Source organism: Muntiacus reevesi, chromosome 2, assembly GCF_963930625.1.
Source record: "Muntiacus reevesi chromosome 2, mMunRee1.1, whole genome shotgun sequence".
NCBI classification, from domain to species: domain Eukaryota; kingdom Metazoa; phylum Chordata; class Mammalia; order Artiodactyla; family Cervidae; genus Muntiacus; species Muntiacus reevesi.
The window spans coordinates 183,000,283-183,024,006 of NC_089250.1; the positions used below are offsets into that span (position 1 = coordinate 183,000,283).

General features: G+C 49.3%; 1 protein-coding gene across 1 annotated transcript in view; it reads left to right on the forward strand.

Annotated features, from left to right (window-relative positions):
* The first annotated feature begins 723 nt into the window (after window positions 1-723).
* Window positions 724-23,724, forward strand: part of C2H16orf96 (chromosome 2 C16orf96 homolog) — a 41,220-nt gene continuing 18,219 nt past the window's right edge. Inside the window, exons 1-8 of the mRNA XM_065919277.1 lie at window positions 724-1,146; window positions 10,440-10,544; window positions 11,726-11,806; window positions 12,020-12,106; window positions 12,216-13,563; window positions 17,784-17,869; window positions 18,177-18,287; window positions 22,713-22,787. Of these exons, the coding sequence (XP_065775349.1) occupies window positions 724-1,146; window positions 10,440-10,544; window positions 11,726-11,806; window positions 12,020-12,106; window positions 12,216-13,563; window positions 17,784-17,869; window positions 18,177-18,287; window positions 22,713-22,787 (2,316 nt within the window). The remainder of the gene's footprint in view (window positions 1,147-10,439; window positions 10,545-11,725; window positions 11,807-12,019; window positions 12,107-12,215; window positions 13,564-17,783; window positions 17,870-18,176; window positions 18,288-22,712; window positions 22,788-23,724) is intronic.

Here is a 23,724-nt window from a genome sequence, read left to right on the forward strand (position 1 = left end):
TCTTCAGTTACACAAGGAGAAATTCAGGCCTTACTTTGGTATCTGCTATTGAACTGACATTTACTCAGTTTGTTGGGCTCCCAGAGCAGGAACCTAGGGTTTCCTAACTCCGAGGAGGAGTCCTGATTCTAGAAGCTTCCGAGGAGTGAGGTGCTTCTCTGTCACCCGCCTGCCTGCTTCCCAGAAGGGGTCATCGGCTCTTACATAACTGAAAGACTTGAATTAAGTCAGCCTGGGGACTTGCCTGGAGGTCCAGTGGTTAAGAATCTGCCTCCTAAAGCAGGGGACGCAGGTTCCATCCCGGGTCAGGGAACCAAGATCCCACATGCCACAAGGGCAACTAAGCCCACCCGCCCCAACTACCGAAACCTGCACATCTCAACTGGAGAGACGCCCCAGCGACTTAGCACGCACAGCGTATTTATAAAAGATGGCCCACGGGCCTGTCAGAACATTCCTCAGCGACTAACTGAGCAGCTACCCTGCCCACCCTAGGCTCTCAGAAGCTCACCCACATGCCCACGTTCTCTGGTGTCCTAGCAACTGGAAAGTGATCTGAGCTCCGACTGGGGCAGAGGCCATTCTCTCCCTGACCACTGTGACTTGCAGGCCCCCCAGGAGCCTGAGGACCTGTCCGTACCACCCGAGGGTCCACTGAAAGCCACCGCTTGTCCCCACGCATGCCCAGAAGGCCGGCCAGGGCCAGCCCATGACCCTGGCAAGATGAGCTTCTCACTCAAGTTCTCAGAGCTGGTCAACATCGCCATCCCGCAGTGTGGGGTGGTGAACTTCAAGGCCCTGCACTTCCTGCTCCATGGGATCCTGGAGCACATCCACATGGCGGAGCTCGAGAAGGATCTCTCAGGGGATGAGGACTTCCTCCAAGCCTCTATGTCAGTCACGTTCCCGCCACGGGAAGGGGACGCCCAGCCCACCCTCAGCCCCCTGAAGAGGCTCGGCAACATCTTCGACCACCTGGTGAGCCGCGTGGACATGCTGGAGAGCCAGCTGGCCGCCCTGAGGGACGTGCCGTCCACCGCCCAGCTGCTGGAGAGCAGCCAGGGCACCAGGCAGCCCGCCCAGGAGCTGTGGAACCTGATCAGGCTCCGGAAGAAAGTGGAGGGCAACGAGGAGGCTGTTGCCAAGGTAAGCCGCCCAGTCTCCAGACACGGCCCTTCCCCTTGACTCTCCTGCCCCGGCGTTCACCCCTACCCCCCCCCCACCCCCGATGAGAGGCCCTTCCCTTAAACAGGGGGAGGGATTCAGCTTTGGACTCAGGTGGAACCTGACTTAGCAACCTGAGTGGCCAGGCTGGCGTCCCTCATCAGCGTAGAGGAAAGAAGGCCACAGTGTCCGGAGGGGGCGCATGCACAGAGACAGAGAGCAGATGAGCGGCTGCCAGCGGCTGGAGGGAGCGGGGGTGGGAGGGACTGCCTGGTGGCTACGGGGCTTCCTTTTGGGGGTGATGACGAGGTTTTGGAACCACAAAGAGCTGGCGATTGCACCGCATTGTGAATGCCCTAAATGCATTCTCTGAACAATACGCTTTCAAACGGTATATTATGTGAATCTCACCTCAGTGGGAAAAAAAAATAATCGAAGACCTATAGGATCTGCAGGTGAGGAAACGGAAAGTGTTAGTTGCTCAGTCATATCTGACTCTTTGCGACCCCATGGACTGTAGCCCCCAGGCTCCTCTGTCTATGGGATTCTCCAGGCAAGAATACCGGAGTGGGTTGCCATTTCCTTCTCTGAGGGTCTTCCCGACCCAGGATCAAACCCTGGTCTTCTGAATCACTGGCGGATTCTTTACCATCTGAGCCCCCTGGGAAGCATAGGACGTCCAGGCAAGGAAACTTGCCAGCCAGAAATGCTCATGGTTGGCTGAGAGTGCAGAGCCTCTGACGGTGGGGCAGGCGGCGAGCCGAGGCCTCCTGTTTCAGGACCCACCTTGGACCACTCGCTCGCCTGCCTCCCACCCCCCACACAGTTATCCATCCGGAGCTGTAGCCTTGGGGAAGAGTTGGATCCTGGGGAATAAATACCCTGGCTCCTCTCTCCTCCCTTCCTCCCATTGGTCACACAGTAGGGCCAGAAGTCAGAGCACCCCGAGGTGTGGAGGGCACAGTACCTGCGGGTCAGCTTCTGGGGGCACTGAGCGGGGGCGGAGGATGGATTTGTGGGGGCACCAGAGGACATCTGTCACACGGAGGGATCATTTCAGGATGTCTTAGGTTAACACTCTTGTGTTTACATTTATTTTTATTTTAAAAAATATTTTTATATTTGTTTGGCAGCTCGGGTCTTGGTTACGGCATGTGGGATCTAGTCCCCTGACCCAGGGATGGGACCTGGGCCCCCTGCATAGAGAGCACAGAGTCTTAGCCCCTGGACCACCAGGGAACTCCCCAACACTCTTCTTTTTTAAATTGAGGTGCAAGTCGCATAGCACATAGTGAACAACTGCGTGGCATTTTGGCTCATTGATAATGTAATACGAGCACCACCCCGTCCCCTTCTAAAGCGTTTCCGTGGCTCCAAAAGGAACCCTGTGTCCTTGTCACTCCCCACCCCACCCCCCCGACAAGACCTATCTGCTCTCTGGCTCTAAAGATTTACCAAGTCTGGGCATTTCGCATAAATGGAATCATACAATATGTGGCCTTTTGTGTCTGGCTTCTCTGTCTGAGCACCAGATGTCCCAGGTTCACCCACATTGTAGCCTGGGTCTGTGCTTCACCCCCTTTTATGGCTGAATAATATTCTGTTGTAGGGCCAGACAACATTGGGTTTAACCACTCACCTGTTGATGGGCATTTGGGTTGAGATTCTTTTTAAACAAAGGAGTGTATTATTTGAAGGACACAGGGGTTTCTCAGCAGCAGCAGCAAAAAAGGAAGAAGTAGGTAGGCGGGCCTGATAGGGCGGGCCTGATAGCCTTCACAGACCTGCATCTTGAATATGACTTTAACCCGTCTCAAAAAAAAAAAAAAAAAAAAAAAAACCCGTCTCAGCTTCCAGCTGCCAGTCTCCAGGTTTTCTGATTATAATTTTGGGGTAAGAGAATGAGACAGCACACCTGGGATCAGGCATCCACTCCTGGCCAGACAGGCAGGGTGGTGCCTAAGAATTAGAGCCCCTGGGGGCCTGTTCCCACTGCCTGGAGTAGCAGGCATCCCAGACGGTATCCACACACAGGGGCCACTGGGCTTTACATCTAAGCTGAGAAAGATGGGAGCCCCGGTGCCAGTGTTTTGGAGAGAAGTCAGAAACAGACAAACCTAACTCCCTTCCTAGAACCCAGAGTCGCTGGGCCACGAGAAGCACAGGCCAGAGTCCACCAGCCTGACTGCTGGGGCTCACGCCCCTTCTCCTCACTTCCCTTTCGCCCTTGCTCCCTGACTGGCCCCATCCCCCGGGGGAATGAGCTTGAGAATAAGAGCTCACCGCGTGCCAGGTGAGCCGGGCGCTACATCTATTCCTCTGTCAATCTTCTTATTGACTCTAAGAGGCAGGTACTATCATTATCCTGAGCTTACAGATGAGGAAATGGAGGTGCAGAGAGGTCAGGGTTAGAAAACAGGGAACCAGTGTCAGCCTGTGCCAAGTGGGCAAGCGGAAGGCATAGGAATGTGGACGCTGAGATGCCCCGCCACTTATCACCCGGAAGGGGTGAGGGGTGGCCGTGGCTTCCTCCTTCCAAGATTGTTAAAACAATTAAGCAAGATAAAGTGTGGGAACTGCTCAGCACAAAGCTGGCTGTCTGTTCTGGCCAAGGTGACCTGATGAGAGGAGGGGCAAAGCGGCACAGCGTGAACCGTAAATCCCGTGCTCAGTGAGAGCCTCTGGGCACAGAAGGCCACACCGTGCACGACTCTGTTCACAGGCAGTCTGCCCGGAATAGGCCAGTCTGTGGTGACAGAAAGTGGCGGTTGCCAGGGGCTGGGGGTTGAGTGCTGTTGGGAACGGGGTTTCTTTTGGGGGTGATGAAAATGTTCTGGAACACTAAACAGTGGTGATGGTCGTACACACTTGTGAATGTGCCGAATGCCGCCCAGTTGTGCACTTTAGTATTGTTTTGTGTGTTTTACCATATGTGCAAAAAGCAGGGGTTGGCAGAATCAGTTAAAAGAAAGAAAGAAAAAAACACATCATCTAACCCATATGCTGTCTCCAAGAGACACACTTTGATTCAAAGACAAACAGGTTGAAAATAAAAGGGTAGAAAAAGATATTGCACACAAGTAACAGCCCGAAGAGAGCCAGAGTGACTGTACTAACCACAGACAGATAGACCTTAAGATAAGAATTGTTACTAGACACACAGCAGGCTGCAGGGGTGACTGAGGGCAGGTTACGCAGGCCTCGGAGCTGGATGGTGTCTGAGGTGTCAGCCCCTCCAGAGCAGCCTGCCTTGATGGATGAAGGCTTTTAGAAATCACGATTACCCAGAATGTCTCAGCCAGCTCACACAGCGGACTGGTGGAGAGGTTCGGAACTGGTCACGCCGCCCTCAGAGGACTGCTTGTGCACCTAGGAATATCCCCACCACTGTTACAGAATGTCACCAAGTCCCAGCCTGGCTGAGGGTGCTGGGGTTGCCACGGTGACCCATTGTCAGGGTTGCCATGGTAGCGGGTTCTAGGGCGGTGCAGGTTGCTTAACTAAGAGTCTGCAAGCTACCCCCACCATCCTCCCCACCTCCGCCTGCATCAGTCAGTCTGGCAGACCAAATGCCACCCTTTATGGGGAAAGACAAGCCTGCCAGCCCCAGCATCCATCCCAGACAGGGTGAATGGCGCCCTGGAGACTAAGGCAGGCACCGAGGGGATGCCTGGAGAGACAGCTTGGGAGGGCCTACAGGCATGGCATGTGGGTGGGTGCCCCTGGTCAGCACACTGCCGGGTTTGGGGACTCGGGGGAGGGACAGCAGGGCCTCACTAAGCAGGCTTAGATTGCAGTTTCTAACCCTCGGCATGGTTGACATCTGGGGCCAGAGGATTCTCTGTGGTGGAGACTGTCCCGTGCACTGAGGGACACTACGCAGCATCCTTGGCCTCCAACCACCAGAGGACAGGGGCACCCCTAAGTCATGACAACCAGAAATGTCTCCAGACTTGGCCAGATGCCCGCTGGGGGCCAGATTGCCCCACTGAGAACTGCTGAGTTAGAAAGCATGGGCTCCTGGCTCACTGTGCATCGTCTCCATGACTTCCATGGAGGTGCCAACCCAGACTTTCGGCACCAGGGAGTCTTCCAGAATCGCAGGTTCCCAGGCCCCGCCCACACCTCCCAGGCAGCCCTGACCAGGAGCTTTAGAAAGTTGTTTAGAAGCCCCTGCCTGTCTCCTTGAGGCCTCGGTTATCTCATCTGTGATGATAACTCCTGCTGGCTGGCCACCAGCCTCACAGGGGAAAATGAGGGGCCATTGTTTGTTGTTTAATATTAAGATTGTTCGGGCTCACCCTGTTTCCATAAATACACTCATGGGTCCCACTGTGCATGCTAAGTTGCTTCAGTCATTTCCAACTCTTTGTGACACTAAGAACTGTAGCCCGCCAGGCTCCTCTGTCCCTGGGAGTCTCCAGGCAAGGATACTGGAGTGGGTTGCCATGCCTTCCTCTAGGGGATCTTCCCAATGCAAGAAACGAACCCACGTCTCCTGAGTCTCCTGCATTGCAGGTGGATTCTTTACCGCTGAGCCTTTGAGACAGCGCCTCTTGAGAAGTCTTCCTTCTCTCTGGTGCAGCCCTTGCCCGCAGGGCAGCCAGGCCGTCTTTTCTGGGTTTGCCCTGCACTTCCCCATGGGAGGGAGTTTGATACTTGCTCAGGTAACTTGGTGCCCCGGTTGCACCTGGAGAGACAGGGGGAGGGGGAGGAGTCCTACATAGATGGGGGACCTGGTCCTTGTAGATTTCTCTGAAAAGCGTTTTTCCTCCTACAGCAGATAAGGCCTTGGAAAACCGGTCTCTTCATACCATATCACTCCCAGCAAAATTAACAATAACTCATGAATACTATCCAATAGACAGTGTTGACAGTTTCCCCCAGGTAAAACAAAAATGCTAATTTTTAAAGCTTTATTGAGATATATTCCACATAACAGAGAGTTCATCCATTTAAAGTGTATGGCAATGTTATATACCAATTATACTCAATTTATTTAAGTTTGTTTTTTTTTTAACCATTTTTAAAGTCCTTACTGAAGTTGTTAGCAAACTGCTTCAGTTTCATGTTTTGGTTTTTTGGCTGCGAGGCAGGTGGGTCTTAGCTCCCAGGACAGAGATCAGACCTGCACCCACTGCACTGGAAGGCGAGGCCTTGAGCACGGGACTGCCAGGGAAGGAAGTCCTTATACCTCAGTTTAAAAGGAAGTGTACAATGCAGTGGGCTTCCTAGGTGGTGCTTGATGTAAGGAACCTGCCAGCCAGTGCAGGAGACACAAGAGACATGGGTTCAGTCCCTGGGTTGGGAAGATCCCCTGGAGGAGGGCATGGCAACTCACTCCAGTATTCTTGCCTGGAGAACCCCGTGGACAGGGGAGCCCAGTGGGCTATAGTCCATGGGGTCTCAAAGAGTCAGACATGACTGAAACGACTTAGCATATGCACACGTACAATGCAGTGATTTTAGTATACTCACACGTGCAACTTTCACAGTCAGTTTTGGGACATTTCCAACAACCCGGAAAGAACCCACTTAAACCATTAGCTGTCATTTTCCATTCCTGTGCCTCCTTGAGCCCCATTCCTCACTTACTATAATATCTTTAGGTTTATCTATAGCATGTATCAGTAATTTTTTTTTTTTTTTTGCTAAATAATTGTATTTATCAATTGTATGGGCTGCAGTCCATGGGGTTGCAAAGAGTCAGACACAACTGAGCGACTATCACTAATGATGTTGAACATCTTTTCTTGTGCTTATTGGTCATTTGTATATCATAGTTGGAGAAATGTCTGTTCAGATCTTTGCCCATTTTTAATTGGATTATTTGTCTTATATGTTTATGGGGTCAGTTGCTAGCATTTTGTTGAGGAGTTTTGCATCCATATTGTAGTTTTCCTGTGGTGTCTTTGATTTTTATCAGTGCAATACTGGCCTCATAGAATAACTTTGGAATTCCTCTGTTTTTGGAAAAGTCTGGGGTTGTTTTTTTTCTTACCAGATCTATTATTTACTTATTCATTTTTGGCTGCACTACATCTTCATTGCTGTGCACAGACTATCTCTAGTTGCAGTGAGTGGGGGGCTACTCTTCGTTGTGGTGTGTGGGCTTCTCATTGCAGTGGCTTCTCTTGTTGCTGAGCACGGGCTCTAGGCGAGTGGTCTTCACTAGTTGTGGCGTGTGGCCCATAATAGTTGTGGCGCATGGGCTTTGTTGCTCTGTGGCATGTGGGGTCTTCCTGGACCAGGGATCAAACCTGCATGCCCTCCATTGGCAGGTGGATTCTTAACCACTGGACCACCAGGGAAGTCCCTGGGAAAGTTTGTTAACACATTACTGATCCAGGGATTTTTGCAGAAACTAACACCGGTAGTGTTAATACGTCTCTAGTCAATAATGTGTTAAGAGTTGGTATTAATTCTCCTTTAAAGGTTTGATAAAAGTCATCGGTGGAGCCACCAGGGCTTGGCCTTTTTTCATGTGTTGCTTTTGTTTTGATAATTCAATCCTTTTACTTGTTTTAGGTCTATTCAGATTATCTATTTTTTTCTTGAGTCAGCTTTGGAAGTTTATGTCTTTCTAGGAATTTGTCCATTTTATCCAACTTTTCTAATCTCTTGGCATACAACTGTTCATAGTATTCCTTTATAATTCTTTCTATTTCTGTAGGGTCAATAGCAATGTTCCCTATTTCATTTCTCATTCTAGTAATTGGAATCTTCTCTTTTTCTCTTGGTCAATCTAGCAAAAGGTTTATTGTTGACCTTTTCAAAGAACCAGCTTTTAGTTTCATTGATTTCCTGTGTTATTCTTCATTTTCTCTTTCATTAATTTCCACTCCAATCTTTATCATTTTATTTTTCCTACCCCCTTTAGGTTTATTTTGATCTACTTTCCCCAGTATCTTAAGGTTAATGGCTAGACTGTTGATTTGAGATCTTTCTTCTTTGTTAATATAGTCACTTCCAGTTAAAATTTCTCTTTAAACACTGTTTTAGCTACATCCCATAAGTTTTGGTGTGTTTGTGTTTTCATTTTATTTATTTTTTAAAAAGTTATTTATTTATTTATTTATTTACTTATTTATTTATTTGGCTGTACTGGGTCTTGGGGCTTCCCTGGTGGCTCAGAGGGTTAAGCGTCTGCCTGCAATGTGGGAGACCGGGGTTCGATCCCTGTATCGGGAAGATCCCCTGGAGAAGGAAATGGCAACCCACTCCAGTATTCTTGCCTGGAAAATCCCATGGATGGAGGAGCCTGGTGGGCTACAGTCCACGGGGTTGCACAGAGTCGGACACGACTTCACTTTCACTTTCACTGGGTCTTAGTTGCTGCACTCAGGATCTTTAGTTGTGGCGTGCAGATTCATAGTTGCAGCATGTGGGCTCTAGTTCCAAGACCAGAGACCAAACCTAGGCCTGCTGCGTTGGGAGCAGGGAGTCTTAACACCTGGATCTCTAGGTAAGTCATAGTATTTTCATTTTAATTCATCTCAAAGCGTTTCTTATTTCCTTTGCAATTTCTTCTTTGACCCATTGTTTAGTTAGGACAGGGCTGTTTATTTTCCATATATTTGTGAACTTTCAAATTCCAAATCAGATGCTACTGATCTCTAATTCCTTTGTTATATATTTTTGTTATACAAAAGTCATACATTTTGTGTGACTTCAATCCTTTTTAAATTTATTGAGTTTTGTTTTATGGCCTTAGTATAGGCTATCCTGTAGAATGTCCTGTGTGTATTCTGCCGCTGTTGAGTGGAGTATCCTGTAGATATCTGTTATATACATTTGGTCTATAGTGATGTTCAAATCTCCTGTTTCCTTGATGATCTTCTGTCTAGCTGTTTTATCCATTATTGAAAATGGGATATTGAAGTTCTCAACTATTTCTCCTTTCCATTCTCTCAGATTTTGCCACATATATTTTTAGGGCTTCACTACTAGGTGTATATACGTTTATAATTGTTATATCTTAGGACTTCGCTGATGTCCAGTGGCTGAGACTCTGCATTCCCAATGCACTACCCTACCTCGCCCAGGTTCAATCTCTGGTCAGGGAACTAGATCCCACATGGCACAACTAAGGATCCTGCACACCACAACTAGATGATCCCTAGTTGGAGAACTGAGATCCCACATGCTGCACAACACAGCCTAAAATTAATAAATAGATAATAAAATGTGAATCTTTTAGATGGTATGAGGTTGGATCATATTTGCTTATCTATTCTGCCAATCTGTGCCTTTTAATGTTTACATTTACATTTAATGTAATTACCCATGGACAGAGGAGCCTGACAGGTTATATAGTCCATGGGGTCACAAGAATCAGACATGACTTAACAACTAGACCACCACCACTACCACCACCGATAAGAAGGACTTCTGCCATTTCACTGTTTGTTATTTTTGTTATCTGAATGCCTAACTATGCACTATACCCTCTATGTACATTATCACATTTTTTCATACCCATTTAATGATTGCTGCTGCTGCTGCTAAGTCGCTGCAGTCATGTCCGACTCTGTGTGACCCCATAGATGGCAGCCCACCAGGTTCCCCCGTCCCTGGGATTCTCCAGGCAAGAACACTGGAGTGGGTTGCCATTTCCTTCTCCAGTACATGAAACTGAAAAGTGAAAGTGAGGTCGCCTTAGTCGTGTCCGACTCTTAGCAACCCCATGGACTGCAGCCTACCAGGGTCCTCCATCCATGGGATTTTCCAGGCAAGAGTACTGGAGTGGGTTGCCATTGCCTTCTCCGTTTAATGATTGAGGACTTCAAAATCTAGGAAAATGCTGTAACAGCCCCAGTCATTGGTAGAGCTGAGCTATAAGATTAGTACTGCACCCATCAGCTCTTGCTTTGAAGTTTCCTCCCTCCTCATCTGGCTTTTCCCTTTACCCTCCCAGGGTCAATCTACACATGCAGCCATAAGAACCCTTTAAAAATGTAAATCCAGTAACTGCTTTGTTGATCCTCCAATGGTTCTCATTAAAGGGCATGTGATGCTTCATGATGAATGACTCCTGCTTACTGAACACATTCAAACCCAGGGCTGCCCCCTTCCCACTTAGGGCCCCTGAGAGCTCAGAGCAAGATTAACTTCAGTGTCATTTTATGACCTCTGGATATGTTTCAGCCTAGGCCTTGGAAGAGCCAAGAAGACTTCTAGAACCATGACCACCACCAGAGAGCTTCCACATTTAACTTGTCTTTTCCGCTAACTACACTCAACTTCACATTTTCCTTTCCTCTTCCCGTCTTCAGTCCATAAGAACCCTGCAGGATTTGCTCACGGACATTTATGCACTGAAGGTCTCCGTTGAAACCCTCAGGAAGGAGGTGGCCATGCTGAAAGACGTGTTTGAGAAGGTAGACCCTCCCCAGCATCCCTCACAGTGGTCATGCTGCTTGGACCTCTGGTGGTTGGGATGACCAGATAAACTCAAGAAGCCTGTTCTTAGTCAAAGAATATAGCCATGGGGGCAAGAGAAGGGGACTGACATGGCCCAGCCACTTGGCCCATCCCACTGAACTCTCTGCAGTTTCCACCACGATCCTTACCCTACTGTGAAAAGACATTTCTGAGTGACAAAAACCTAGTTCATTCTGCCTTAGGCAAAATAATTTATTGTTTCATTTACTAAAAATGTCAGGAATGCTGTCAGGTACAGCTGGATCAAGGTTCTCATACCACGTCAAAGTTTCTCCTTCAGTGGTACTTCCCTCTGGGTTGGGTTTGTTCTCAGGTAGGTACTTCTCAAGTTCTGGCAGCTCCAGACTTAAAGTCCATCAACTTAGCAGAAAGAGAATACTTATTATTTGTCTGGAAAAGTTTGTTCACACTGAAAAGTAGAGTAAACCTAGCATAGGCATATATTCTAGCTCCTTCTGTAGCCATAAGGATATCACCCCAGACATTGCATGATGTGAAAGGATATAGAATCCCTGAAATGTAAGGTCACAGCTGGTGAGTCAGATCTGGGCTCAAAAGCTAGGCCTCCACACCCTCCAGCTAGTTTTTTGGCTGAGGTTTTACAACTTGCCCCCAGATAACATTATTTACCTTATCATCCCTAATGTACAGGTCAGTGTACACATTTGGTCATCATGGCAACTCTGAGAACTTCATTCTTGGGCTGGGTAGCTCCCCTCTGTAGCAGCAAGGGGACCATCAGGAAACTGTATTATGAAACGCTAAATAGGATCCTTGGTCAAATCTGTTTGGCAACAATGCCTTCTCAACCTGCTTCTTGGAGACTTTTTTTTCCCTTGGAGATTCTTAATGTACTTTGGTCCACTGAAGGCTCCACAATGTCCTACAGTACAGAAACCCCTTACATGATTTTTAAGCCTAGCATTTCCCAAACTTATTTGCCCAAGGAACCCTTTCCCACTCCATGGGAAGCACTTGTTTTGGAAACTGTTCTTCCCTCTCGGTTTCTCAGTCTAAGGTCTTGCATTTGGGGAGAATGCAAGAATGCACTGGGGGAGAAACTGGGCCGGGACCAGACCCTGTACACTCTGGCTCACAGGCTTGGCTCATTTGACAGATCAGTCCACAAAGAATAGACGCCTTCTCAGAAGATTTGAGAGGGCAGAAACGGAAGATGAGTGTGCTGCAGCGGGAAGTGGTGAGGGCCCGGCCCCATCCTCCCACCCCAGATCCACGCCCTCCAGGCCCAGGGATGCACGGCGGTGGGGAGGGGGGAGGAGGAGAACAGTCTGGAAAGGCCCCTCTATTTGCAAGTGTGGAGGGCAGCTGTGGAGGAGGAAGCCACTGAGAGCACCGCACCCTCTGGGTTCACAACCCTTGTTCCCCACCTCCTTCCCCATCCCACCCGCAGACTTCTCTCCAGAGCAAGGTGACCGCCATCCCCAAACCTGAGGACCTGGTGCTCTGGAGCAGTCTCCACGAGGCCATGTTCATCCCGGTAAGTGAAGGACGTGGTGGAGGGGGACCAGGGTCGGGGAGGGACGGGTGACAGGGTGACCATGAGCTGGTCTGGAGCAGCCCCACCAGCCCAGCCCCACATCCCACAGGGAGCTGCTCCACAACTGCTGGGAGACTCCGACCTGTGGCGGATCTCAGAGCTCACCTCGGAGACCACCGTTGCTCAGACAGCCGAGGACCACGGAGGAGGGGGTCTCAGCCACTTCTCAGAGGCCATCCAGCACCCCAGGTTCCTGGAGACCATCTGGCAGTACCAGGTGCCAGGGCAGATGCTGGAGGAGGAGTCTGCCCAAGCAGCTCTGCTCCTTGGGGCTGAGGGGCCAGACCAGCCCCAAGTGCTAGAGCCTGGGCCTGGGCCTGGGTCTGTGTTGGGACCCAGGCCTGTGCCTGGACCTGGGCCTGGGCCTGGGCCTGCGTTTGGACCCAGGCCTGCACCTGGACCTGGGCCTTCATCCGAAGCTGGGCCTGAGTTCGAACCCGGGCCTGCTCCTGGGCCTGGGCCTGCGTTGGGACCTGGGCCTGCACCTGGACGTGGGCCTTCATCCGAACTTGGGCCTGCGTTCGGACCCGGGCCTGCCCCTGAACTGGAACCTGCCCCAGGCCTTCAACCCACACCATCAGGATCCTGGACTGTACCACCGCAAGGCTGGCCTCCTCCCAGAGGCTTTCCCGGGACCAGCCCTTGGCCTTTCTGGGGCTTCCAGCCTGGCCTAGGCCCAATGGGCTTCCCGCCTGCCAGGTTCCGGGGCCTCAGGGCTCCACCCCCAGCCATGGAGCTGGGCTCAGCTTGGCCTCGTTTGCAGCGGTCCATGTACCGCCAGGGAGACATGTCCAAGCTCTCAGCTCTCTCAGAAATGGAGGAATACTCCTCCATGGAAAGGGGAGGCCCTCGGGACAGAGCCCTGAGAGCTGAGGTCCCCACAGGAGGCCTCCCTAAGGGATTCCGGTCTGCCGTTCAGCAGATGAAACCCAGCGCTGCCCTCACGGCCGCGGCCGCTGCCTCCTACACCTCTGATGTGGCCGCATCGGCGGCCCGGGCAGCCAAGGCCGCTGCCAAGCTAATCAAGGACGCCCCCGCCACCAAACTGGCCACTGTAGCAACAGCCGCAGCCTCAGCCGGGCCCTTAGGGGTCCTTGCAGAGTTTCTGGGTGCGGGGCCCTCGCATGGGGCCTTCCCTGGGGACAAGATGGAAGACTTGCTGGAGGTGGAGCATGAGGACTTGCTTTCTCCTGCATACTCTTCTGTCGTTGTCCCTCCCGACACGGCCCTGTCCCAGGCCATGCTGGCTGCCAAACATGCCACGACCCCCGAAGACAAGAAGAAGGCTGTCAGGTATTCCATGAGCCACATAGCCCAGATGCCCGTTAGACACGACACCCTGAAAGAAGAGTTTGCCCAGCTGTCATCTAACCTGCAGCAGCGTATGACTTATCTAGGTAGGCCCGACCTGACTCCTGGAAGGGTAACGAGGGCTCAGGCCCTCCCTGTGGCCTTTGAGAAGTCCCTCCTCTCCATTTAGCTACCCAACAAAATGTAACCATTTGGCTAATACCACCATTAGCCATTCATTCCTTTGGTTTAAGCATTAACCTCTTACTAGTCTATTTTCTTACAATGAATGTACAGTGAGGTCTTATCTTAAGGGAGAGGGCTGGTTACAGTCTAAAGTTGGTGCTTAAGGGGGAAAAGCACAAGTCAGAATTACTCTTGGAAATTCCCTTTAAATTGTCCATAAAACAGTACTGCTGTACAGTGTTTTGATAAGTTCAGATCAACCAGTTAGTAGCACTGAACAGACCCCAGATGATGTGGTCAACTTGGGATTAGGAAAAATAGCTGAGCAGACATATATTTCCTTAAAGGCCACAGTCATGTTCTAGGGGGCAGTAGGACCAATAGGGGGCTTCCTAGGTGGTACTGGTGGTAAAGAACCCGCTTGCCAATACAGGAGGCGCAAGAGACACAGGTTCCATCCCTGGGTCAGGAAGATCCTTTGGAATAGGAAATGGCAACCCACTCCAGTATTCTTACCTGGAGAATCCCCCTGGACAGAAAAGCCTGGTGGGCTATAGGCCATGGGGCTGTGAAGAGTTGGACAGGACTGAACACACAGGACCAATAAACTTATGCTCCCAGTTCATGCCCACTTTGAGCATATGTTCACTGTGGGAAATGGAGGGTAGGGAGTGGCCTACCCTAGAAGTTCTGAACTGTAAGCTTGCCTCAGCATCCCTGGGTGTCTTGGTAAGTCACAGACTGCTGGGCCCAGCCCCAGATCTGGCTTGTTGATCTGGGTAGGACCCTGGACTTTCTCTTTATAACCCATTCCAGGGGATGCTGCTTATGCTGCTGGTGACCCAGGGAACCCACTTTGAGATCCACTGTCCTCTCCTCTTTGAATCATTATCTTGCTTTTGTGCTCTTTGCCAAGTGTAATAGTTGAATTAGCCCAAGTCGAATCCATATGTGGCACCACCCTTGATGGGCAGGTGCGGTCCCACGGATCTTGAAAAAGTAGAACTTTGAGCAGCCAAAAAGATCCATGTCAATTTCTGAATCCTAGGGCACAGCTCAGGTTATGACAGTCATGAATTTAAATATAAAACATAAAGTAAAAAAAAAAACCATAAAGTCGTAGTAGCCCAAACTCTACTTCTGACCAGCTGCCACTTTTGTTAAGAAAACTAAAGATAGCTTGTAAATGTGTCTTGGCTGCAGTTTCTCATACCCTCCTAGCTATGCCCTGAACATCACGTTTTGGCCTCTCCTCTGAAACTGGATATAGGGTACTTTTTGTCACCCCACTCCTTTTTTGTTAAACCTGTCTTTGCATCTTGTTGTGGGATAATACATTTCATGAACTCCCACAAGTAAACACTCCATAGTTTTTCTCAGGACCATTTCTGGAAGGGCAATAAATTCCAGAGAGGTTTCCCTAGGCCTGAGCTGTCTAGTAGGATACCACAAGACTGTCAAATATCTGAAATGGGGCAAGTTCAAGTTCTCATGTGGTCCAAATCAAAGTGCACACCAGGGACTTCCCTGTGGTCCAGTGGTTAAGACTTGGCCTTCCAATACAGGGGGCACGGGTTTGATCCCTGGTCAGGAAGCTAAGATCCCACATACCTCGTGACCAAAAAAACAAAAACATAATACAGAAGCAACATTGTATGAAATTCAATGAAGACTTTAAAATGATCCACATTAAAAAAAAAATCTAAAAGTGCACATTGGATGTTGAGGGCTTACTATGAAAATAGGAATGTGAAATTATTGTTAATCATTTTGTTGATCACATGTTAAAATGATGCTTTTTTTTTTTTGCGCTACGGCTCCTGGGACCTTCATTCCCCATCCAGGGATTGAACCCATGCCCTCAGCAATGAATGCATGGAATCCTAACCACTGGACTGCCAGGGAATTCCCAAAATGATACTATTTTGGATTTAGTTCAGTTCAGTTGCTCAGTCGTGTCCGACTCTTTGTGACCCCATGGACTGCAGCACACTAGGCTTCCCTGTCTATTATAAACTCCCGGAGCTTACTCAAACTCATGTCCATCGAGTCGATGATGTCATCCAACCATCTCATCCTCTGTCGTCCCCTTTTCCTCCTGCCTTCAATCTTTCCCAGCATCAGGGTCTTTTCAAATGAGTCAGTTCTTCAAATCAGGTGGCCAAAGTATTGGAGCTTCAGCTTCAGCATCAATCCTTCCAATGAATATTCAGCATTTATTTCCTTTAGGATGGACTGGTTGGATCTCCTTGCAGTCCAAGGGACTCTCAAGAGTCTTCTCCAACACCACAACTCAGAAGCATCAATTCTTCAGCGCTTAGCTTTCTTTATAGTCCAACTCTCACATCCATACATAACTACTGGAAAAACCAAAGCTTTGACTAGACAGACCTTTGTTGGCAAAGTAATGTCTCTGCTTTTTAATATGCTGTCTAGATTGGTCATAACTTTTCTTCCAAGGAGCAAGTGTCTTTTAATTTCATGGCTCCAGTCACCATCTGCAGTGATTTCGGAGCCCCCAAAAATAAAGTCTATCACTGTTTCCACTGTTTCCCCATCTATTTGCCATGAAGTGATGGGATTGGATGCCATGATCTTAGTTTTCTGAATGTTGGGTTTGAAGCCAACTTTTTCACTCTCCTCTTTCATTTTCATCAAGAGGCTCTTTAGTTCCTCTTCACCCTCCATCATAAGTGTGGTGTCATCTGCATATCTGAGGTTATTGATATTTCTCCCAGCAACCTTGATTCCAGCTTGTGCTTCATCCAGCCCAGCATTTCTCATGATGTACTCTGCATATAAGTTAAATAAGCAGAGTGACAATATACAGCCTTGATATACTCCTTTCCCAATTTTGAACCAGTTTGTTGTTCCATGTCTGGTTCTAACTGTTGCTCCTTGACCTGCATACAGATTTCTCAGGAGGCAGGTCAGGTGGTCTGGTATTCCCATCTTTTTAAGAATTTTCCACAGTTTGTTGTGATCCACACAGTCAAAGGCTTTGGCATAGTCAGTAAAGCAGAAGTAGATGTTTTTTCTGGAACTCTCTCGATTTTTCAATGATCCAACGGATGTTGGCAGTTTGATCTCTGGTTCCCCTGCCTTTTCTAAACCTAGCTTGAACATCTGGAAGTTCGCGGTTCACGTACTCTTGAAGCCTGGCTTGGAGAATTTTGAGCATTACTTTGCTAGCGTGTAAGATGAATGCAATTGTGCAATAGCTTGAGCATTCTTTGGCATTTCCTTTCTTTGGGATTGGAATGAAAACTGACCTTTTCCAGTCCTGTGGCCACTGCTGAGTTTTCCAAATTTGCTGGCATATTGAGCGCAGCACTTTCAAAGCATCATCTTTCAGGATTTGAAATAGCTCAACTGGAATTCCATCACCTCCACTAGCTTTGTTTGTAGTGATGCTCCTAAGGCCCTCTTGACTTCGCATTCCAGGATGTCTGGCTCTAGGTGAGTGATCACACCATCGTGATTATCTGGGTCATGAAGATCTTTTTTGTATAGTTCTTCTGTGTATTCTTGCCACCTCTTCTCAATATCTTCTGCTTCTTTTAGGTCCATACCATTTCTGTCCTTTATTGTGTCCATCTTTGCATGAAATGTTCCCTTGGTATCTCTAATTTTCTTGGTATTTCTAATTTTCTCTAATTTACAGATCTCTAGTCTTTCCCATTGTATTGTTTTCCTCTATTTCTTTGCATTGGTCATTGAGGAAGGCTTTCTTATCTCTCCTTGCTATTCTTTGGAACTCTGCATTTAAATGGGTGTATCTTTCCTTTTCTCCTTTGCCTTTCACTTCTTTTCACAGCTATTTGTAAGGTCTCCTCAGACAATCATTTTGCCTTTTTGCATTTGTTTTTCTTGGGGATGGTCTTGATCACTGCCTCCTGTACAATTTTGGATTAGAGTGGGTTAAAAAGAGTTTTTAAATTAATTTCATCTGCTTATTTTTAGATTTTTCTTTTAAAAGATGTCACTAGAAAATTTTAAATGACCTCAAAGGCCCCCAAGCTCACAGCTTCCTTCTATTTGAAGACATCATCTTAGATACTTCATAGCAGAAGCAGATAGAGCTCTAGAAGCATCTTTCCCCATCCCTGTCCCCGACAGCCACCCACTCCTTTGCTTTCAGCTAACATGGGAGCCTCTTCCAAGCTTGGGTCAACAGTGGACATCTTGCAAGAAAAGATTGGCAACCTCCAGAAATCCAGGATGAAGGTCAGTGTCCTGGGCAGAAAAGGCATTGAGAAGATGATGGCTTGAGGTGACAGCAGAGTCCATGGCCAGAGCCAGGGCAGATCCTGCCCTTCCAGATGAAGAAGCACCATCTGTCCTGTAGCCGAAAGGAGGCCGATCTGCTCTGGCTGGGGCGGGGCTGGGTGGGCGGCTGTACGGTTCCCCCAACAAGGGTTTAGGAGGCTGTGGGCTGGCAGGTACCCCGGGCTAGTACCCTCTTCAAGTCCCTTCCCGGCCGTGGCGACCTCAAGAGAAGAGGCCTCAGATGTCTGTGTCTCCTCCTCTGTAGGAGGAGGAACTTGAGAGAGTTTGGGGCCACCAGATCGAGATGATAAAGGACCATCATGTCGTGCTGGACAGGGCAGTGAACAGGCTACAGATTCGCCTGGATGAGTTAAAGGTCTGGAGGTCTGGGAGGCCCAGAGTGGGGAGGATTCCTCATCGGGACATTGAGACTCTTCCCAGAGGTTTCACAGATACCCCGAAGGCAGAGGAACCAGGGACGCTCTGCTGGCATTTCACTGTGTGTGAAGTAGACAGCCACAGAAAGCAAACCAACCCGCCACCCCACCCCCACACATACACCAGAGCACCTGGACAGGGTCTGTCTTGTTCACCACTGGGGTCACCCACCTGGCGCCGAGTGAAGGCTCAGTGGGCTGAACTAATCAGTGAATGAATAAGAGAACTTCTGGCACCAGCTGTGCATGTCTGTAACCTTTCCCCTAAACTGGCTTTTCGTCTGAGCTCTCATGCCACAACGACTGGATGGAACAGCGGCATCTGACATGAGAAATGTGAGGACCCTGAAAAGCACCTCCCAGGGGTCACTCGCCAGACTTTTCCTCCTGTGGGCTGGCTGGGCTGCCCTGACCACCCCAGCCTGATGGTCCTCGGTACCATTCCGGTCTGAGTCTTGTCCCGGAGGCATCCCAGATCTTCAGAGAAAAGATCACAGTCCTTCCCAGTGGGGAGGTGACCTTTTCCCCCGGGGTGTAATGAGACAAAATCCCAAGCAGAACCACCTGAGGTGGTTCCCATGGAGGCTTTGGATTCCAAGTCAGGGGCTATTGGTGGGACGCACTAGGATATGGGGAGCAAGAGGGGAGGGCAGAGCTCCCCTGTCAAGGTCATCACATGGAGTGACCAGGCCAGTGTGCACAGGGCAAGTTGGACGGGAGGAAAGCTTATCAAAGGCGAGCCGATGCCCAGCCCGAGCGGGGAGGAAGGGAGCGCCCGGGCTGTGTGTGGGCATAGGATACACAGTCTTGGGCTGAGACTCTTGCAAGTACCAGGATCAGGAAGTGCACCATCTCCTGCCAGCCCCGGCTCTTGTTTAGCTACTGCTTTTCAGAGAGGCTGGGATGCCATGTCCTAGGGACCTACTGGAGCCCTTCCTGGTCGGAGAACGGGCCAATTCATCTGGCACGTCTGATGTGGGTCCAGCACCACGTCCCACTCAGCTTGGGGGAGGAGGAGGAGGGCACAGGATCTGCCTCCAGAAAGCCATCAGTGGTCCCTCGTTGAGAGAAGCTCAAGAGGAGTTTGGCCCAACAGGCTGAATGGACCAAGTCAGCCTTTGTCTGGACTTCCTTCCTGCCCCTCATGCCAGCAAGAGCTAATTGCTTCTAAAAGTGGACCCTGGAAGGATCTGGAGCGGGGCTTTGTATACAGCACACTTCATCAAATAGTTCTTAAATGAACACGGGCTGCGAATCAGCAGCAGCCCCATGGAGCCCTTCCAGCAGAGGGAAGAGGGAGGCAGACACCCACCCCGTTCTGTTATAGCAGGGGGCTAGTGAAGAAACGCCGCCGACACGGCCTTCTACCTGGAAAGCTGAAGGAAAACCTTCTGTACGTAATAGGTGGCACGAGAAGCCCCCATCACCCCTGCATCATTCGGCCCACGTGACTGAGCCTTCACTCCGCACCAGGCGCCCTTCCAGGGCCCCGAGATACAGCAGTCAAGAAGAGGGCCAACACTCCGGCCCTTCTGTATTTCTCATGGGGGAATGATAGCATTTGTTTGTCTTTAATCGAAGCATGATTTACACACAGTAAAATGCCCAGGCTTGAAGCATAGACACTCAACTTATTTTTGCCTCTTTGTACAGCCATGTCAGCACCATCCCGATGGAAGCATTTCCATCGCCTCAGACTGCTTCTTTTGGAGTGTTTCTCACAAAGAACGCAGCAGGAAAATGAATGAGGACAGAAGTCTTTCTTACTGACTCAGTGTGGAAATGTGAGAACACTATTTGCCCTTTGCAAATGGGCAGGTATCTTTTATAAGCTACAGGCCGCATTCCAGGACCTCTTTTTTTTTTTTTCTTTTTTGATGTGGACCATTTTAAAAGTCTTTATTGAATTTGTTGCAGTATTGCTTGTTTTATGTTGTGGTGTTTTTGGCCAAAAAACATATGGGACCATTAGCTCCCCAACCAGGAATCAAACCACACTCCCCTGCGTTGGAAGGTGAAGTCTTCACCACGGGACCAACAGGGGAATCCCCAAAACCATTCTTTTTATTTTCTTTTTTAAAAATTCCTGTTGGAGTATAGTTGATTTATAATATTGTGTTAGTTTCTGCTGTACAGCCAAGTGAATCAGTTATACATCCAGAGCCGTTCTTGGAACAAACAGCAATATCCAGGGCTCTGGTTTGGTGCAGGAGAGGACTGATACAAGAGCTGACGTAATATCGAATGCTAACTCTTCTAGGAAGATGCCATTTCTAGTTCCCTCGGCTTCCTCACCGCAGGAGTGATATTAATGCCATTTGAACGAGGAGGAAACAGATTCAGGCAGAGTAACCAGCTGGTTGGGAGGCGGCCTGCCATTGTGGTTAGATACACCGGGGTTTCAATCCCGATTCTGCCACTTACTGGGCATTTCTGTGGCTGCTGGAACAGGTAACCACACACCATGTGACTTAAAACTAGAGACATGTACTCTTCCCAATTCTTGGAGGCTGAAAGCCCTGAATCAAGGTGCTGGCGGGCCCTCACGCTGTCTGAAGGCTTCGGGGGGATCGTTCCTGGCCTCTCCCAGCTTCTAGCAGCTCCAGGTGTTCTTGGCTTGTAGATGCATCGCTCTGAGTCTCTGCCTCTGTTGTCACGTGACTTTCTTCTCTGTGTGTGCTTTGTGTCTTCATGTGGCCTCCTCATCCATGTGTTCCGCCCTAATCCAGTGTGACCACATCTTAACTGATTACACCTGCGAAGAGCCATTTTCAAATAAGGCCATGTTCACAGGTTCTGGGAAGGCGTGAATTCTGGGAAGGACCTTAGTCAGCCCCGTGCACCCCATCACCCCTGTGTCATTTGGCCCACGTTACTGAGCCTTCACTCGGTACCAGGCGCCCTTCCAGGGCCCCGCTATACAGCGGTCAAGAAGACGGACAACGCCCAAGCCCTTCTGGCAGTGGAAGTTAGAGGGTCCCGGCTTCTCTGAATTTCTAGATTTTAATCGGGAACAGCCAAGTGGGGCTTTAAGTGTTCCTGTCGGGCCTGATGACTCCAAAAGGTCAGCTCCCCGCTAACGTGAGGTTGGAGGAAGCAGCCTGACTTGAGGCCGAAGCAGGAGTCCCTTCCTCACCTCCACCACCTATACTAGACCTTGAGACCTGGGGGCAGGGTGGATGTGAAGGAGCTTTGCATTAATTAGAATTAGGTTTGTCTTCAAATAACATAAAACCCCCAAATAGCTGACTTAAACAAGGCCTAAGTGTATTTCTCTTTTGTTTTTGTTGTTCTTAGTCGCTCAGTCATGTCTGACTGTTTGTGACCCCATGTAGCCCGCCAAGTTTCTGTTCATGGCATTTCCCAGGCAAGAATTTTGGAGTGGATTGCCATTTCCTTCTCCAGGGGATCTTCCTGACCCAGGAATGGAGCCTGTGCCTCCTGCCTTGGCAGGCGGATTCTTTACCGTTGAACCACCAGGGAAACCCCATATTTCTCTTTTACGTTCAGGAAACTCAGAGCTGGTATAGAGCTCCTTGGTGTGTGACTTCTGTTCACAAGGTCACCTCATGGTCCAAGACAGCTGCTGGTGCTCCAACAATTTAACTCTGAGTCTAAGCCAGCAGTGAAGAGAACACCTACCCACTTCCATTTATACTTCAGTGGTCACATCAAGCTAAAAAGGAGGCTGTGGAATACAGTTGTGATTCTGGGTGGCCAGATGCCAGCTGGAAGATGGGTGTTCTGTTTCTCAGAGTGAAAGGAAGGCCAGATATGAAGGGAGAAGTAGAAGCCTGTTTCCAGTTTTGGAGGGAGCGTGACCTCCCCCACTGCTGGAGACATGGCCCAGTAGATCGAGGCTCTTCCCAAGCAGGAAAGCTGGCTGCTCCTGTCATGGGGAGGGTCCAGTCAGTGGAGACAGGGCAGAATTGATGCAGGGAATTGGTTCTTTGTGGAGTCATGGGGGCGGGAAGTGAGGGTTTTCGCTTGTCACAGGGCACAGTGTGTGCTGCACGTAAGTGCTAGGTTGATGTAGAGACTCCATTACAGATCAGAGGAGATGCGCTTGCCTCAAACATCTAGAGACACAGAGCATCAGCACTGGTTTGTGCGTTCCTTCCTCCGGTCTTCCTTCCTCTCCTGTGTAGCAAAGTTCTATGATGCCACCCCCAAGGGGACAGCTTGTCCCGAGCCCCCCATTCCTTCCCTTCTGATCTGGAAACCTGGAGCCCAAGCCTTTCACTGTGCCACCCCGCCTGCTGTCCTCCCGGCCCCACTCGTCCCTTCCTAGGGTGGAGGCCGAAGGCAGAGGCGGTCCTCAGGATGTCCGAGGATGACTGACATCCCTCCGCCTCTGTTCTTAGGTTGTCTATGCTCAGCTAAGAAACCTAGAAATGTACAAGGCAGACAGAAATGAGATGGAGCAGGAGTTGAAAGAGGTGAGTGAGCAGAGACTCCTCTCCCCCACCTTATCCCCCACTCTGAGCTCGGCTCTCCCACTGAGGGAAATGGAATCATCCAGCCAGGACGAAGCCAGGCAGACAGACTTCCCAAGCTTCCTTCCACCTTTATCATATAGAAAGTCCGGGGGAAGTTCTCAAAAGTTGTCCCATCAATTCTTATAGTCGGTGACTCAGGATTAGTGACAATTTTTTAAACTGAAGTATAGTTGTTTTACAATGTTAATTACTGCTGTACGGCAAAGTGATATACACAGTGAAAGTATGAGTCACTCAGTCGTGTCTGTCTCTTTGTGACCCCGTGGACTGTCGCCCACCAGGCTCCTCTGTCCATGGAATTCGCCAGGCAAGAATACTGGAGTGGGTTGCCATACCCTTCTGCAAGGGATCCTCCCAACTCAGGGACTGAACCCAGACCTCCTGCATTGCAGGCGAATTCTTTAGCATCTAAGCCACCAGGGAAGCCCAATGTACACAGTATATATACATATATATGCATTCTTTTTTAAATATTCTTTCCCATTATGGTTTATCACAGGATATTGAGTATAGTTCTCTGTGCTATATGGTAGAACCTTGTTGTTTATCCATCCTGTATCTAAAAGCTTACATCTGCTAACTCCAACCTCCAACTCCATCTTTCTCCCAACCCCCTCCCCCCAGCAACCACCAGTCTTTTCCCTGTGTCTGTGATTCTGTTTCTGTTTCACAGACAGGTTCATTTGTGTCATGTCCTAGATTCCACATATGAATGATATCATACGGCACATGTCCTTCTGTTTCTAACTTAATTCATTTAGTATGATGATCTCTAGCTGTATCCATGTTGCTGCAAATGACATTATTTTGTTCTTCTTTATGGTCAAGTCATATTCCATGCCACACACACTATGTCTTTGTCCATTCATCTGTCGAT